At 41.0% G+C, this 18,268-nt stretch overlaps 1 protein-coding gene across 1 annotated transcript in view; it reads right to left on the bottom strand.

Annotated features, from left to right (window-relative positions):
• Positions 1–5,245: 5,245 nt before the first annotated feature.
• LOC125765276 (uncharacterized) overlaps positions 5,246–18,268 on the bottom strand; it is a 45,612-nt gene continuing 32,589 nt past the window's right edge. The window contains exons 3-4 of the mRNA XM_049430224.1: positions 5,523–5,680; positions 5,246–5,441 (exon numbers count right to left, since the gene is read on the bottom strand). Coding sequence (XP_049286181.1) covers positions 5,246–5,441; positions 5,523–5,680 — 354 coding nt within the window. The remainder of the gene's footprint in view (positions 5,442–5,522; positions 5,681–18,268) is intronic.

Raw genomic sequence — 18,268 nt, 5'->3', positions numbered from 1 at the left:
CAATACCGTTGGTTATGCACCGTTGAAATCTTTTAAATGTCGATACATCTGACTGTGGGCGTGAATATTCCGGTTTATTATGAAAACCGCTGAGCGATAACATTGGCGGACGAACGGTGGTGGAGCAGCAGCATTGAAAATGAGATTAACGTACTGTCAATATGATTGGTGAAATATGTGTTAATCTTATCCGTTCTGTTAAGCTCGAAACGATTTCGGGATGGGATGGGATGCATCCGATAATCCCGTACCTAATCCGTCCTAATGAACCAACCGATCAGTCAAATCAACGCACACCCGCTCTTATAGACGGGGCGACCACTTTCGCACTGTTGACTCGCGAACTTTTGGCCTTCTGATGCTGGCCAATGAAACAATGGAATGTTAGCACGTGACCAGTATGAGGGTCATTCGGGTGTGTGTGTGTGTTAGTCTGGTTTGGCTGGCTAATTTTTCGTAATGTCGAATTCGTGGCCGATGGCCGAGTCAATCTGTACGCACGACGCCAAATATTCGCGCGGTCGTGTCATGGTCGAAACCGGCGTGGCCCAAACATTCATGTCCCATAAATCAAGCTAAAAGCAAGACGCAAGAGAAAAGGAAAAGTTCACTGATTATGGCGATTGGAAGTGTGCGAATGTTTAAAGATCATACGACAGTCTGCCCAGTGGGTCACCTTAAGACACGAGACACAAAGCAACGATAGTAGAGCAAATTTGATCGACAGACACAATCCAGCCGGCTAAAGTAAATGTAAGCTTCCATTTGTAAATACAAGCTAATGAAGATGCATCGGACGAGCTGAAGATCGACTGTGATCTTTTGGCTGGCTTAACAAAGGAAGAAAAAAAAAACAACAAGAAAAAACAATACAAGAGATGCCGTTTATTCGGTCGTCAATATTTGTGCAAAAAACCATATGCCAACGCATAAAGGCTCGTGCTTAAAACACAGCTTAGGTAACCTATGAGGCGCCAACGTTTTGCATGTACTGCCACGAATATGTGTATGTACCAATTAGTGCTGATTTAATTCAACAACACAACAGAAACAGACTGGTGTAGTGAGGAATCGCGAAGACCGTCTCGGTGGCGTCAGTTCCGTGATGATTTCATTTTGTGCTGCGCGATCCTTCCAATTGGATCATGCTAAAGTTCGCATGAGTCGGGATGATGGGTGACGGATTGCATATATGCGTCCATCAAACTATTCACTTTCCCGTGTCCACAAGCGAGAACGATTGATGGAGCCTTCGACAGGCATGACGCGATGCCTGAGGTTGTGTAAACATTGAGGTCATAACGAAAGCTTAGCCAACTTTTATGTAGAATGAGCGAAAACATGAAAGGCGGCACTGGAAGTCATGCACGTGCAGATGTTGTGTGCAAATAAAGGAAGAATTCAAATGCAGGAACTCAATTTTTAGAGCAACAAGGAAAGTGATTCAAAAGTGTTGGAAAGTAAGTGTTAATAGTCGAGCCTTACATTCATCATCACTGCCAGGACATTTTAATGTTTAAAACTATAAAATCAGCTTTTGAATCAGCTTTTTGGGAATCATGCAAACATGCAAAACAAGCTTAAAATTCTTCTCTTCTAAGCTAATATTTAAAAGCCGCTTATAGAAGATTCATTACTTGGTCGCACACCTCGTTCAAACATTCTTATCGGTAGGTAGGCTCCCGTTTTTTTTTTTGAGTGGTAAGTTTGCTAACCAGCTTTGATTTATACTTACAGCGGGCGAATGATTTATCATGTTTTGGTGAGAGGTTGTTTTTTGACTTACTATCCAAACTCCTACCCCAAAGCGGAGAAGATCACACACGGGTGTTGAAAGCTTAAAATGTGGTTCTAAATGAGGTAAGCTGACCACCCAGTGTGGTTGGGCTTGTTTGTCGCTGATTTATGGTATCTTGTAACTAACGAGATGCAAGCAATCCGTTACGCAGTTTTTAATCCTTTTTTGTTGTTTTATTTAATGAGCAGCGTTTAGAATATTTTTTAACGTATTGGATCTTATTAGAATGAAGAAATAGCATAAATACATGGTCGTTGGGTTATTTTTAATAAAAATTAAATTGAATAATAAAAATACAATTTAAAAGTATTTAAAATACAAATACTTCACAATTTGTACTAATAAATTTCCTTTCGTTCTTATTATTATGCAAAGAAAAAGTGAAATAAGGAGAGCTTTCAATACAAGCTTGAAAAAATAACGATAATCCTCCTTAATTCGATGTAGGTGTAAATTAAAGATCTTGGATTTTACCTAATTTTGATTCTAATTTTGATGATTTTTTTAAACTTATTTTTATTAATCATTGAAATCACTCACAGCAATTGACTGCAAAAGTTTAAACCATAACCCTGCCATCGGTCTTCCTACCAAAACATATCGATGCATCACACCGCAAAAATGCAATCCGTTGCCACACTGACGTCTTACAAGTGTTGATCATTTGTAAACCAAATCCCGCTTCCTGCTTCCTGCCGCACACCATATCTTACCGTACCAACCCATTGCCAGTTGGCCCAAAAGTGGAAGCATACTTCATGGAGCTGCTGCTTCTGCTGCTGTCTGATGCACTTTATTTATTTTACCTTTTGATGCATTTCGACAAGATAGAGAAATGTCGAACAATGGCTTTGAAGCGTTCCGATTCGCGACGCGCGAAATCAACCGAATACAATGCGACTGCGGGCGGGGTCCATGGTAGCAACCTGTTGCAGACATTGGGCACCGATGCCCTGCCGGAACCGGAGGTGTCGATGAGCTTCACCCTGTTTGTGTGTGTGTATGCTTGGCCAGCTGTACCACGCACCGGCCAGTCCGTTGGTGGGGCTTTGTGGTGTCAAAAGTGCACACGGTTCGGGTTTGTGTTTCTTATCGGTTGCATTTCATCGTCAATTAGCAGGCAATTCAAAGGCGTTAGCGTATCCGCTGCGTTGCGAAAGATACCGGTTGAGTAATGATAATGCGCCGTTGGAAGATCGTGAAGTAATGGTTGAAGAATGGAAAAAAAACGAAGAAGCGAAAACAGTAATCGAATTTTGGGAAACTGAATTCCTTGCGAACGTTTGCACTAAAACCGTCGTACCATCTTGTGGATGTGCAATTTGTAAAGGGTGTTAAAAATTTAAACGATGAATTCCGTTCGTTTAATATGACTGTAGGCGAACAATGGGAGTTGTATTAAAAGTTATAGCTTCTAAGCCAATGAAGAAACATATATGCTGCTTTATTCAAAGTGAATCTTATAACACGAGTATTAAGTTAACTTTTTTTTCATTTATACAAGAAATACAGGTAGTCCTTTAGAGCAGTGCTCCCCAACCTTTTTAGTACCGCGGACCACTTTTTGTTCGACATAAGTATATCGCGACCCACATGAGACATCTAAGAACGGATTTTTTAAATAAAACATTAGGAAAAAATGTAATTGTCCGCAATCTGACACATCGAGGGGTGTAGAACGATTTCGTCACGTAAAAACGCTTGAAATGGTAAACAATACGTATTAAAATGATCGGTCCAACGACCGAAAATTTCTTCCGCGGACCACTTCTACTTAAGCAGTGGTCCGCGGACCATAGGTTGGGGACCACTGCTTTAGAGTATAAATAAAGCTTTATAAAATCAAAAAAAAATCCAAAATGTTATGCCAAGACCTCTTGAGATTGAAGTGGCAATAAAGGAAGAAGTTATTAGAAAAGAAAATTCTACACTATCTTCACAATCGAACACTTGCAGAAGAACTTCTGATGACGAACAACAAGAGATCTTGGTTTGATATCTTAGGCCTCACTTGAATTCCAATCGTGTAAAGCCTAGGAACGCCTTCACTGAAGGTGCATATGAACTTTTTTCGTAAGATTCATAAGGCGGCGAAATAATGAACAAAATTTAAAATTATTTTAAATTTATTGCATCAAACTAGAAGGTACCAAACCAATCAATTGGTTTCTTTTTTGCTTCAATTTTGTACAAATTTAAAAATCAGCGTATCTCCTAAAACTTGTATATTCTGCATTTCTTTCTTCTCTGTATATGGTTTTCAAACTGTCATTTTGAAATTTAACAATTTAACCATAGGAATCAACTAATACAGGGATGAGGAACAAAAAAATCCTGAGATGGGTTTATGACCGAAAATTACCGTATACTTACGATCGGTTATATTTTATACCGATACCGATACCGCATCGAAACTGTCCTCATTTTGGTCAATTGCTCGGTAACATTGGTCGCTTCTGAAAACGCTTCCGTTCCGGGTCGATCACCGCACACACACACACATGTATTGCCGTGGTCGTATATTCTGTTGGAATAAATGTTTTTTGATTTGCAATAATTCACGGCTTTAGCCGTGCACCTTATTGAGGCTGGGAAAAAAAACACAATTTGGCAAACGGTTGTCCTCCACCCAAAAATTTGCTACAGACCGTTTGTGGCCGCCTTTGTCGTCTGCTTGTTACTAAAGCCAGACACACAGCCCACAATTGGGTTTGAATCGTGTCGAACGGTTGAGCATGTTTTTTTTCTGAGGCTGGTTCTTCTTCGATCGATTCTAAGTGAGTTCTGCTGTGGAAGAACAACCTTTTGCGAAAGGTGTCATCATCATTTCTTGCTTCCACTTACATCCCAAATGAAAAAAGCAGACGTTTTCACACTTCATTCGGAATGGTTTTGCATTGTGGTAAGGCTTTTCTTTTTTTTCCTTCTCCCGGTCTCGAACACCGTATACGATTCGAAGCAATTGCAATGTGCACCTTCCCGTTTGGATGTAGCCCAATTTTTCGGGGGTTTGTGTTTCTGTTTTTACCACTGGCAAAAGCAGCATCAGATTAGTTAAATTTATGCATGATTGTTTACGTCTCGAGCAGAATCGATACAAACGGCGTTGCGATGAGTGCAGAAAAAGGGCCGGCATGTTGGATGCGGGATCCAATTTCGGCAAACCGATGGACGTTAAATGTTCTATCGTGTTGGTGGAATACATTACTATCTTTTGTTACCGGCTTATACGGTTAGTGTGATAAAATATGAGCGTAACAAACTGTACAACAAATTGGAATACATCGATGTCGAAAGGGGAGCAGAGAATCTTTAGTCAATGCAGTATAAGAAAGTAATTTAAAATTTAATAAATTTCACAACTAAATTAGTCCAACGATCTTTGTGTTTTTTTTTTAATAAAACACAACAAATCTGTTGTGTTTATGTTTCTTTTAATAACTTAAGTCAAACCGTCACATAGCCAGCATAGTTGCTGATGCCACAGAGATTTTTTCCACGGGCCAAACGCATATAACCGTCCTCTCCCCAGCTACCCCACCAGTTCTTCAGTATCCAGTAATCTTTAGTGTAGCCGAGCAGAAGCATTGCATGATTCACTTTCGAGTTATCACATGATGCTTCATCATCATAAATGCCATTACTGTGAAGATATTTAAAAAAGGAAAATATATACCACAGGAAAAAGGGAAAATTTGGGGTATTTTTGGGGTATTTTTCTTACCTGTACAACTGGAACGATTTTGGTGCGGCATTTATACTGACTGGAATTGGTCCAACCTTCCACAAGGCAAATGCTAGTGCATCTTCATTTTTGGGCATGATCGCCCACTCGCTAATGTTGGCAATTGCATAGTCTTTGTTAAATGAACATTGACCTTGCTGTGAAGAGAAAAAGGAGTATAGAATAGATATTAGCTATTGGGAAAATGCTCCTTACAAAAACCTGTCAGTAAAACGTATTAATTTAAAGTTTCATTTGAAATCAGAAGACTATTCACGGTTGCATATCTGTAAGTAAGAAGCAAATGATTGAAAATATACAATTTCTTGTACTGAAAAGGTGACATGGCAGTAAAATGAGTACACCTTCATTTTACGATACATTCATATATCCTTGGAGCAATGTGGAATGACACTTTCACCGTCGAGATTGCTACGTATCCGTTGTTTAACTGCAGCAGCCTGTCCGACATTCGTCAGTTGCGTTGATTGAAGCATGGTTTGAACATTATCCGGTTGTCATCGGATGCCCTGCCGTGTTATACGTTGCACACCGAAAAGGATGACGTTGCATACACCGTAAAGCTTAACACCTTAACACGAAATACCGGTCGCAACAGATCGCGATACGATTGCAAACTGAATGCCGCCTGATGACGCATGATGTGCGTAGAATGTGGTTGGTTGTTATTTTTTTTTTTTCGCAAGTCCTCGGTCACACTAGGAACACCGTTAAGGGGGATCGGATCAAACGGACCGTCAGCTGGATTTTGGGGGAGAAAGAAAAACACACGTACTTCAGTATCATAACGTAAAACTACCAGCATTCGGTGGCAACAGTATGTGCACCGAAAATGCATTGTTTGCATTCTTGGCCAAAAAACCCCAAATTGGAAGACGATTGCAAATGTTTGCCGCTTCGGTTGGGCGTGGTACACCGGTGGCTGGGACATTGATTTGAGTTGCACTTTGAACTGGCGGCGTTGACTGGGAGGTTCACTGTTAATCATGCACTTTTCGTATCGCGTTTGTGAGTATGATTGACGCGTCATTTGCAACACTTCACTTAAATCAGGTTAAACTAGCGAACAAAAATGGTTTCTTTTATATTTATTCACAACCACCTGGAGAAGCTAGTGGAAACGAACTAGCAGTGTGATATCTCCCGTTTACATTTAGTAAAGAAAATTAAACTACATTTCCCATCAACCATTCACCATCAACTGTTTCACCTATAAATCAATTAACACCGCACAAATGTACTGAGCTAGAACGGCTCAATATGTTGACACCTTTTAATTGAACTGTGTTTTGGTTAGCGGGTTAAATTTGTTATTGTTTGTTGTGGTTAACACAGCTCTAAAATATTGATGACCAAGCGGAAATGGGCAACTTGCTTACAGTCGAAACAAAGCAGGGTGATCCGTTTGAGACGTAATCAACTAGTTATATGCTTACAAAAATGTAAAATATAATTTTGAAAAAAATAATCGTTCGTAAAACACATATTCCTTCTTGAATACTTTACTGTTCTATATGCTTTAGAGAATTTATGGTTTATGGAATTAATATGGTTCAGAGAAACTTTAGAAATTTGATTGCCTTCAAGCGTTTTGTTCGATTACGTAAATAGGGAACAATCCTGTTCCAGCACAATTTGTAAGAATTTTTAGTTAAACCTTTTTTGACCTAATCATATTAATTTAATAATCTGTCTTATGCTCATAAAATTTACAACATTTTCTGCGTTTGTTTTCCATTTTCTTTACATGAGCTAAGTCAAGAGAATAAAAAAAACAAAAGAGCTAAACGAGGATAAAGCAACGAACCTTGTAACATTTTGATAGTAAATAATTGAAAAATCTTTATTTTGGTAAATATATTGTTTTGTTTTCAATTTCCATTACATGAGCTAATTCTAGAGAAAAAGTAAAAACAAAAGAGCTAAACGAGGGTACAGTAACGAACCTTGTAACTTTTTGGTAGTAAATAATTGAATAGCAATATTTTAAGTGCAGAATTTAAATAGCAGAATTTTTAAACCATGTTAGGTGCATTTTATTACCGATATTCGCAAATGTTTGAAAAAAACAGTAATTCTGTTGCATAAATTAGCTAGCTGAAGCACCTGTTTTGCCATCTCGCTTATAATTTACAGCACCTCGTTTAAATCGTCCATCTGGGATGGGCTGCTGCAGTGTGCAATAAATTAAAAGGTTCCTGTTTTTGTCTACCATTAGGTACTTCATTAGAAGAGCTATGCCAGTTCCAGTGTGCTACGAAAGTTACATACATTCCAGACACCACACTGCCACCAACCCATCAGCCCCATGGAATGATTTACAGAATCACCAGACGGTGGACCTTTAAAGATCATTTCTGCAACTGATTTATTTTAATGACAGTGCCACCGATTGACTACGATACGTTTCATGCCAGCGGAAAAATTGTGTTTAAAATGCTTCACCCTGCCTCGCAGCTTTAATGCCTCATGTTGCTCTTGGCGGCGGTGTCTTGTGACGCGCGCGCGCACCACAGTGCTAAATGGTGCATATTTTATCACCTTACGTTTGCCGAATGGTTTTTCTTTCTCCGGTCAAATCGAGTGGAGATAGATACAGCAAAGGACAGTACTCCGGTTCCGATCGAAGCCACCGCCAGCTCGTTGTCATACAGCGGAGAAACGAATTGAAGATGGCACCGGTGCATGATTTAATTACAGCGTCCATTAAGGTGAAAAATTTGCTACACTTTTCATCCGAAACTGACAGGACAGTGGGGAGCAACTATTTATACTATCCTCTGAAGCTGGGCAGATGTGGAGCAGCTAAGGTTGCGCTGATATGCCCTATTATTATTGGCCTTTTGAAGTTATCGATTTAGTCGAACGTCCTGCCGAACGCCTGAGGATCGTTGGAACTCATCTGCATCCTTGCCCCGCATCCATTTATTGTATCGTCTTGCGAGATGGGAGACGGAATGCATCCTGCAGGAGTATTCCTATTGCATTTTTTATATCCTCCAGGGGTATGAGGACCAGCGAGAGAATTGATCGTATTCAAACTCCGCTTCTACATTACCTTCTTCAGTCCCCTCAGAGATCGTCTCCACTATGGACGTGTCGGGTGTCTCAGATTAAAGCACATCGATAAGCAGATTATATGTGGCCCGATGCACACGCACTCATTCGTGAGTCTCGAACGCTTATTGGTGCGATAACTGGCCCCGGCAAAAGGAAGTGGAACTTGTTGTTCCACATGAGCTGAAGTACAACAGTACATACGCGAGTGAAGAGGAAGGTAATAGAATCGGGTGCAGTTTTTCACTGAAAATAAATTATTATCACTGTCCGGTGGTGGTGATAAACCTCTGCCCAACTACACACAGATGCTGGTCAGGTTTTATTTAATAGTATGGCTGTTTTAATACAGTCTGGCGCGTATAACGTCCTGTGACGAAGAGCTGGTTTGCCGTATCGTTGGTTTTGTGGAGCATCTCAAGCCCAGGAGTTGTTGCCGCACTTTCCCAGCAACCCTTGCTGGACTGCAGTGTCTTTGGTTATCTAACATTAATTAACATATAAATATTGATCTTTGCATCGTCGTGCTCAGTTCAGCATCTTATCGGACCATCTTGCGTCCAAAGTCCGGCAGTTGGCAATTCAGAATGAGTTTGCAACCTGTTCATGCTGGTTTTTTTTCTGCAGACTATAACCAGAATCACCCGACCCCATCAGCCGCTGGGGCTGGCTAATCATCTTCAGACCAATCTGACGTACAAAGTGTTTGAAACAACGTGTCCGAGACGGTGTGGAGAGATCGCACCGATAACACCGTTTGACATGAGCAGTGCAGAGCTTTCGATCATTGATCTGGCGTGTAGGAAAAAAAAACTGCCGACAAGGATACACGGTACGTGTGTGATGATGATGTCTTGTAGACTTTACCAGTGGACTCCCCTCGGGCAGGTTCACGCAGGTTATCAACAGTGTCGTTACCGGTGCAGTTACTCCTCACGTTTAGCAGCAATACGCGTTTGGTACGCGAGCTAATGGAACGCCCGGTGCATGTTTCGATAGATATCGTCTGGCGTCCCAGGGAGCTGCTGCAATTAATCGATGAATATCGATAAGCAAAATTAGTGTCAGGTATGATTAGAAATGTGTACCAACCTCTGGGTGTGCTAATGGAATCTTAACGAGCTCGTAAAATTAAATAAATAACACGTAGGAACGAGCCGTCTGGGAACCCCATCATCATGATACATCTGGCAACTGGAGGATATGTTTGAGGAGCTAATAAAACTTACATTTTGGGTAAATATGGGTGCATATAACACCTTTGTAACAAAATTTCTTTAAAAAGGTACCACAAAATTTGAAAGTCGTAATAAAATAGCACCAAAAAGCTTGACATTAAATCAGTCCGGCTTGAAGATCCACTCGAAACATGTCCAAAAAACTATTTCTTTTCCTGCTTTGTTTACCATTGGTAACTTTTTAACTTAATTCCAGTCAAATAAATCATGTCTCGATTCGGCCAAAACATGACGGGCAATCATGCATTGGAACCATATCAAGCAGATGTAGAATATCGGAGCACATATATATTCCTTTTCCGCCTATCAAGATCGGGTAGTATTGGGTTGATTTACACACTCGGAAATGAATTCGTTTAGCGATCGCAAAACACCTCACAGCAGGTTAAAATCATCGCTTAAGATCGACATGCATGTGCAGTTTCGAATTCGACCACTATCATGTAGCAGCGAGCCCGGACACATTCGACGATCAATTCGCATGTACCGCACGCATTCGCAACCGATCGCTTTGGATTTGAACCAAACCTACCCAAGCGCATCTCGCTGATGGTGCAGAAGATTTCGATTGAGTGCAAAAATTTGCCTTTTTGTAAAACAAAATAAAACAAATGTTGAAATTGAAAACATAAGCCCAAGGTTTGCCAAGAATGGCCTTCTTGGAAGATACCGATGTTCGTACTACATAGCGATGTTTTGTGCATTTCCTGTTCGTTGCAAGATTAAGATTGATGCAAATGGCGAAACACAAAAATGATCACAATCTACACATGTGCTACAATTTACTTTACTTTTGTATTCGACGCCTCGGTTAGAAACGATGGCAAAACAGTGTAAAGGGACAACATTAGGTATGGGTGTTTATGTTGGCTTTTCATCTCAAAATTATTAATTATTATTAAAAAAAAGACAAAAACATGAGTAAACTACTTAAAGTGTGTTTAAATTTGTTTAAGTTTAATTTGGCAGTGGTTGAACTGCAGGGTTACTCAACTTCTAAGCACACCAGAATGCAAAAGAGATGTCCATAGAACGGCTAAAGTCTGAAACACGACCCCCCCCACTCACGGTCACTCATCTGCGTGTCAATTTTTCGTACAGGGTGGTTCGGAGACTATGCAATGTGGCCTGAATTTGATTTTTTTTACAATTACTATTAAATTGTAAGGAGGTTTTCGCATAGTGAAAAGTCATTTATTCATCGAGGAACCAAGTTCCATACGCTGTTTGTGAAACCGTAAAATTTTCCTCATTTTTGGCCCAACTTTGCCCCATAGCTCCGCCGGTATCCAAGATATCGCCACACTTTCTTCTGGCCATGGCTAGATGGCACTTGTGGCTAGATTTCGTCCATGCACCATTAATCGCTACCATGTCTGTGGCCGAAGCTATTCGCGAAAGCTCCAACGGATCGCCAATCTTTGACCTGTGATCGATAGATGGCACCAATTGCTACATTTTCTTCCCTCAGGTGTCTGTGTCTCGAAACATAATTAAAAAAACACGCAACCGATTTCGAACCACAATGCACGAAAAAAAGTCACTCAAATGAGTGCCCGTGAGTGGGGGGGGGGGTCGTGTTTCAGACTTTAGCCAAAAATATTCCTTCAAACACCTTTACACCACAACTCCAAAAAAACTAGCCATCAATTGATGTATTTCTCAAAAAAAAACAAGAAAAAACGAAAAAAATACTCTCCTAACGATGCATCACTGGGCGGTTCGAGCTGCATTCACGACACCTTTCAGCTGCACGCCCCAAATTAATGTGCATCCACATAGTTCCACACCCACCGTACCGTAAAGGGTAACAGGCGTGAAATTTCCGTCCGAATATTTATGTCCCTCTGCATTGGTCTGCGATATCGCTCGAACGGTCCCCGGAGGCCAAAGCCAGCTCGCGTTCGATCGCGTTCGATCACAAAACAGGCGTTAGCAATTAACACGCGAAGAATAGCGACCACGCCATTACGCTCCAGACACTGTCCATGACCCTGGAATTTAGCGCATTTTATGGCTGAACCATTGTATGAAGTCCAAAACGAAGCAAACGCAGGGGGAAAAAACTGCTCCAAATTAATTCTTTTTAATGTGCGTGTGTGGGATTGGCGCGAAAGTTTCACCAGTTGGCAAACGGTTGACCATTCCGGTAGATCACACGACGAAGTGCGCGGGGTTTTTTTCCTTTCGAACTTGCAGTCCATCTTTCTCTCAGCAAGTTCATGTGGGATGGAAGTTCGTATGTAAAAGTATGTATTAACGACTTCTTAATTATGGCCATCCTTAGCGCACTTTTACACTCCGCTTCGGATGCAGAATTGATTGTTCCTGCATTGCGAAGGATCGGACGAAAAGTTGTTTTGTGTCGCGACTTTTTTTTCCTCCGAAATCCAAAACCCAAATCCTGTCCTTTTGAATGACGAAGGCGTCAGCAACCTATTCGCGACCCACGTTACCGATTTTATGCATATGTGGATTCGTTCCGGATAGTAAATAATTAGTTCAACGCCCGGTCGTTCGGGTGTTTAATTAGTCGCTTGATGTTGTGGACAAGTCTTTTTTTTTCTTCATTTTATTTGCGCTAATTATGAGAGCAACGTATAAACAACAACAACAAAAAAAAGGTATCACCAACCGAACGAATTCATAGTGAGCACATATTTTAGTGAAATATTCTGTTTATGGCGTAATGAGGAATATTAAAACGGTTTTTCACCCCGCTTACTGGATGCTGGGTTGTTATTGTCAGAAGGTCGTTGCAACACGCCCGTAATGAGCGGGTTTACTCCGTGCGTTTCGTTGGTCTGGCGTCAAAGCGCTTGATTATGCGATGCAAGGTAGATCCAAATTTGGTCAAATGAGACGCTCCGCTGCCCGAGTGCTGACTGCCGCCATAGTGCAGAGAGTGCATTAGGTTAGACCAACCTGCCATCGCAATGGAATGTGAGGCTCGTTTTGGTCTACCCCAGCGGGTGATCCGGTTGTAACATTATTTGGCGCAATTTTATGCTTTCTCACGGTTTCGTCCCCGTTTGGCCGATGTGTCGGATCGTGGTTCGAACCACGCGGACAGCTCGGCTCGGAAGACGGGTGGTGGCAATCGAGTGCATCACCCTATACGGGGGACCATGTTCTACGCAAGGTGCTACGTGATTACGCACGCTTCATTTGCGGCACAAACCTTTTGACAAGTTGATGAACATACAGATTGAGTCAACCGTTGTGAATTGGTGTGGTGGTTTGATTAAGAAATTTAATCGTATGATTGTTCCGTACCATTTGTGCAATCGAATAGGTTTTTCCAATAATGTTTATGCAAATAGTACGTGAATGACAAGCGAAAAATGAAATCAAGTTAAATGCTGTAATTTCAGTTGCCCTAACTCGTTAAATAAATGCAGATCGAAGCCACTTAAACCATGCATTGCAGGGTATCCCGTAGAAAATTCACGGTTAACCCTGGGAGTTTCCAGATATATTTGAGTTTAAGTTATATCCTGTTTTATTGGATTCCGTCCAGAGATTTTTTAAATGGCGTCCCAAATATTTTTACATTCATCCTAGAGGTATTTGACGATTTTAAATGAAGCAAATTGTTCGCAAAAAATATTATGACTTGTATGAAAATGCGTCAGTAATACAATACAGTTAAGATATTTATGGTGGTATATAATAATCATCTTTGATTTTAGACCGAAGTACAAATAACCAACAATCCAGAAATTTTTATTATAATAACTAATATTAGGAAATAATTAATACTTTTTTTATCTACTCTGAAGGTAGTTGTGAGAGAAAATGGTTCAAAACAGACAGCAATATGGATAGACATTTTTCATCAGTAATATAATATTCAATTCCTATTTTTGATATAATATTTAAATGGAAAATTTGTTTTAGACAAAAAATATTTTTGAAATGCATTTGTAATGAACTGAAATTGGTGTACTGAAAATGAAACTTCGGGACGATTTTCACGATTTTTGAGATGCCGTTTTGAAATTATGGGACGATGAAATTATTAAGGAAACCCGTTGAAATAATTCTCGGGATACCCTGTACTATGTAAGCTTACAACAACCGCAAGGATGAAGAAGGGAAAAAATTAATTAAAACCCAAACAAAACTGCCTTGTTCTTCTCCCCTAACTAATTTCAAAAGCAAAACGACCCAGCGAATGGTAACATAATTTTCCCATCACATTGATATTGTAACGTTTCGCTCCCGCAACAAACTGTCCGGTAAGTTCCTTTTCAATTATTTATGAATGAATGTAGCAAACAGGTTGCATACGACCAACACGGACTGTTTTTCGTAACGTCGTTGAATCGTAGCGCATGAAAACCAAGTACCAAGTGGCATCCAGGCAGCTGCACAGCAAATATAAAACTAATTGCATTTTCCCACATTGCAAATGCATTACCCGATCATGATCATGATGGTTTGGGGGTGCGATGGTTTTGCTGCAACCCGCTGCAAGATGCGTCTGGTGCATATGTCTGTGCATGGCGTCGTCCTCTGCTTCCATTCCTCAATACGAATGCCGTTTTGTTGCATGTGTCGATCGGGGCCCCGTACTCGAGCTGCCTATTGAGTTATTTATGATGGAGCTATTAATTTTCCAAACTCCCTTCGGCTTCGGTTCCTGGGGAGCATTTTCAATCGCGTGAACCCTTGGGTTGAGTTTTGAAGAGTTTTCATTCAACAGCATCAACAACGACACAACATAACCCTACCCCCCAGTTCCTCTGACGGTCCGGATGTCTTAGTGGATCGTTTGAAAAGAAGTGAGCTGTAAAAGTTTGATGAGAAACTGTCAGCCGATAATTGCAATCGATTTAATGGCTTTATTAAGTTATTACGGTAGTTTATGGTTCCCTGCTGACTGGTGATCTGGTAAATGCAGCAACGGTATGGGAATGGTGATGCGAGCGGCACTAGTATGCAGCACACGATGACCAAGCCAGCAGTTGCAGTTTGCAGTTGCAGTTTAGGCTGATAATCGATCGTTCCCCGTTGCAAACTGTAGCTTTGTTGGCAATAAATAACACCTTCATTTGGTGTGAAGGATTGGTGTTAATTGATGATACGTCGACGGCTGTTTTTTTTTGTGCTGCAGGGAGCTAAGAAAGGGAGCTGCATTTAATGTGAATGTGTCCGAGCAATCACACCTTCGACCTTGCTAATGTTGCAAATTGATTTCATTGTCAGTTCGATTTCATTTCGATACACGTAACTGACAGCGAAAACGGTTGGGTAATGGGTCGTTGATGTTATCAATCCCACATGTCCTGACGGTGTAATAAATGCGTATTATTTTTATTGCATCTACAATGACATTAGACATGAAACAAAGATAAAGATTTGTATAAAAAATGAAAAATTATTTTTTATTACTTGCTTCGAAGTACTTTGTTTCGCCTTATTCGTTTCAGTTGAATAGAAACATTGCTAAAACCGATTTTTATTTGTGAGACGCATAATTTTGCACAATTCTGGTTAATTTATTATTCTTTTATGATATAATTTAATCTGACCACTGTAGGTAGAAGTTGCAATTTAAAAAGTGAAATAAACCCACATTTTTCAATGCATTTGATCGTGTGGGAGAATCCTCCAACACCCAAACAGCAAAACTAAACCGTTCAAATTCGTTGTCATATCGCGTGCCACATACATGCCGTGCTGCAGTGAACAATAGCGTCCTAGCAGCGGGACAGGGATATGTGGTAAACCAATAATTTTTAATTTCTGTTTGCTTTCGCCCATTGTGCAGCAGTCAAAATAATTCAACAGGAACCAGTCGCGGTGGAATGTAAATTTTTGTCGACGGCACCATCCATGCTGCGGGGCACATTTACGACAATCCGGTTCGACGTGTAGCGGACGCGATCGTAAAAAGGCGACGGGCCATCCGAATCGACAAATCAAAATTTAATAATTCTACCAACACCTTGCCGGGCAAAACCAGCATCAGCGGTGTGGTACGTTGATAAACTCGTTTTGATATATTTCAATGCTTCCCTTCTGGGGTCTATCATCGCCTCGACGCCTTGGGAGTAGCGTAAGGTTCCTTGAAATGGGATGAAATTGCGACCCCGTGAATAGGCCGTGGTCCGAGACGAATTCGATCCCAGCGGGACTACTGGGGTTGTGTTTTTTTCTCCCTCTCTGTCTTTATGTCGATCGACAGGATCGATCGTTTGTGACTCGGAAATGGTTAAACCACCATTGCTGCCATTAGGCGCTAGCTCGTAAAAAAAAATGCAATCCACCTCATTGTCCACCCCAACCCAAGACAATGATGGGCGAATATTGTTCCATAACATATAAATTAATTTAACAGCGTGACCGAAACCGAAATGTCGAAGATTCCTCTGCGGTGCAACTGGAAAGCGTGGTCGTAGTAAAAAGTCACCCGTTCAGCCACCTGTCGTGCTACGGAACGGAGCAACTATTCGTCGTAAAATATTTAGCTCGTAAAACAGCTAAATCAAAGCCAGCGCGAGGGAGTCAAGCAGTCGTCGTGTGCCAACGGTCATCATCCCCAAGGGGATGAGGATCCTGATTAGAACGCACACTGTGGGACGTCCTAGCGTGGCCCGGGTCTGTCGTCGCGCCAGGTTTTGAACCAGAAACTTAATCCTGGCCTTTTTGGCCGGTCAGCCAGCAGAAGCGAAACCGTTCGGCGTATTCGGTTTGATTTGTTTTAAGCACTACGGTACGAAATCGCATTTTTATGAGGCATTTATAGACTCGTAGGTCGCATTAGATGGGACCGAAAGATGTCCGGCACGGGACGTCACGCTGTGCGGCTGAAACCAAGGCGGAGGGGGAAAATATATTGGATCGTAGCGATTCATGGTAGCAAAATACCAGAATTACCGTTCGAAGGTGATAAAAATCGGCTATTACCGGTGGCGGGTTGTTTCCATTTGTTGTGAACGCATACCGAACCGACCGTTGGCTCGTAATCGAGCCTGGGCTTTTAAGTTGATACTGATCTGCATGAGCATGTAGCTAAGATTTGATTTATTTATCAATCAAGCCGGCGATCGATGTTTAGCGATGTTGGAACATTTCAGGTTGGATTGGCGATTGAATTGGATGGAATAATGGTGAAAGTATTGAGTTATTACATAATATCTGTTGTTTATTTTTATTTCAAATTAGCTAATTCTATTGACTTTAAATAAAAATATTGCACTCATCTTTACTTTCGCTTCATATTTTAGCAAACTTGAGAAGGATTGAAAAATTGAGGCTAGACTATGTTCTGGATGATGGATCTTCAGGAAGACTTCACACCCGCACTCAAGCCTGCTGTAATGTTGAAGTTACTCGACAGTTATTCTTTATCCTTATTTTATGCTGCACTTTGCTGGTATTACTAATATCGAGAGGACAAAACTAGGCTTCTGATTGACTCCTTTAATCTTTCTTAAAACGAAATATTTTAAATGCTAAAAAAATGTCGAATACGTAATATATGACGGACCTCCCTCTCCCCTAAAAGCGTTACTTGATAGTTGAATGATCCCTAATTAGTAGCTTTATACTTATTCATGTATTATGCACTCCATATCCTCTCATTGTACTGTTTATCGTGTTTTATTACATAAATTTTTGATCGGTTTAAGTCCCTTTCTTTCTTCTATTTTTTTTCTTTTTTTTTCTCAAATTTACACACCTTTCCCTTGGTCGTCGAACTCTATGTTCTGTTTAACGCTCGTTCACTATTTGTTTCTCTAATCCTTTCTTTGTTTTCACTATTTCACTTACGCACTATGATCCTTAATTTACAATTTCCATTTTCGTGTTTTCTTCCTAAATATAATCCAATCTATTTGAACTCAACTAAGTCAGCTGTAAAGAGAAGATTTACCCATACCTTTAGCACTACATTCCTGCCAGTTGTTTTCTAAACGAACGAGAAAATGCCCCAACATTGGGCATGAACAATCGATCTTTTCCATCGCAATAAGGGCACCGGGCGTGATCGATAGCGATACAAAAAGAGCGCAATTGCGTAAAAAGGCGCATTCGAACTTTGGTACGCAAAGCGTACGCGAATCTGCAGCAACATCATCATCCGGGGCATAACCTAAAAACCACCGATGCTATCATCCATTTTGGGGCATTGCGATTGCGATCTTCGCCTGGGACAGAGTGAGGACAAGGCAAGGTGAAGTGTGACACGAGCCCATGAGAAGAGTGATGATACGCCATTCGCCAGTCTGTCCCTGCGCCGTCTGTGTCTTCACTTTCAAACCGCCGGTTCGATCGTGTTCGTTTCTCCGATTCCCTGGACGGTGTGCGCACCGTTGCATATCTGGTCTTAATTGGTAATTTCAATTTGCGCATACCTGCGTCGCGTAATGCGCTTCCATATATCACTGCCACCACAAGCGCAGCCTGTACAGCACCGCC

Source organism: Anopheles funestus, chromosome 2RL, assembly GCF_943734845.2.
Source record: "Anopheles funestus chromosome 2RL, idAnoFuneDA-416_04, whole genome shotgun sequence".
Taxonomy (NCBI): domain Eukaryota; kingdom Metazoa; phylum Arthropoda; class Insecta; order Diptera; family Culicidae; genus Anopheles; species Anopheles funestus.
This window is presented reverse-complemented; position numbering and strand designations above follow the sequence as displayed.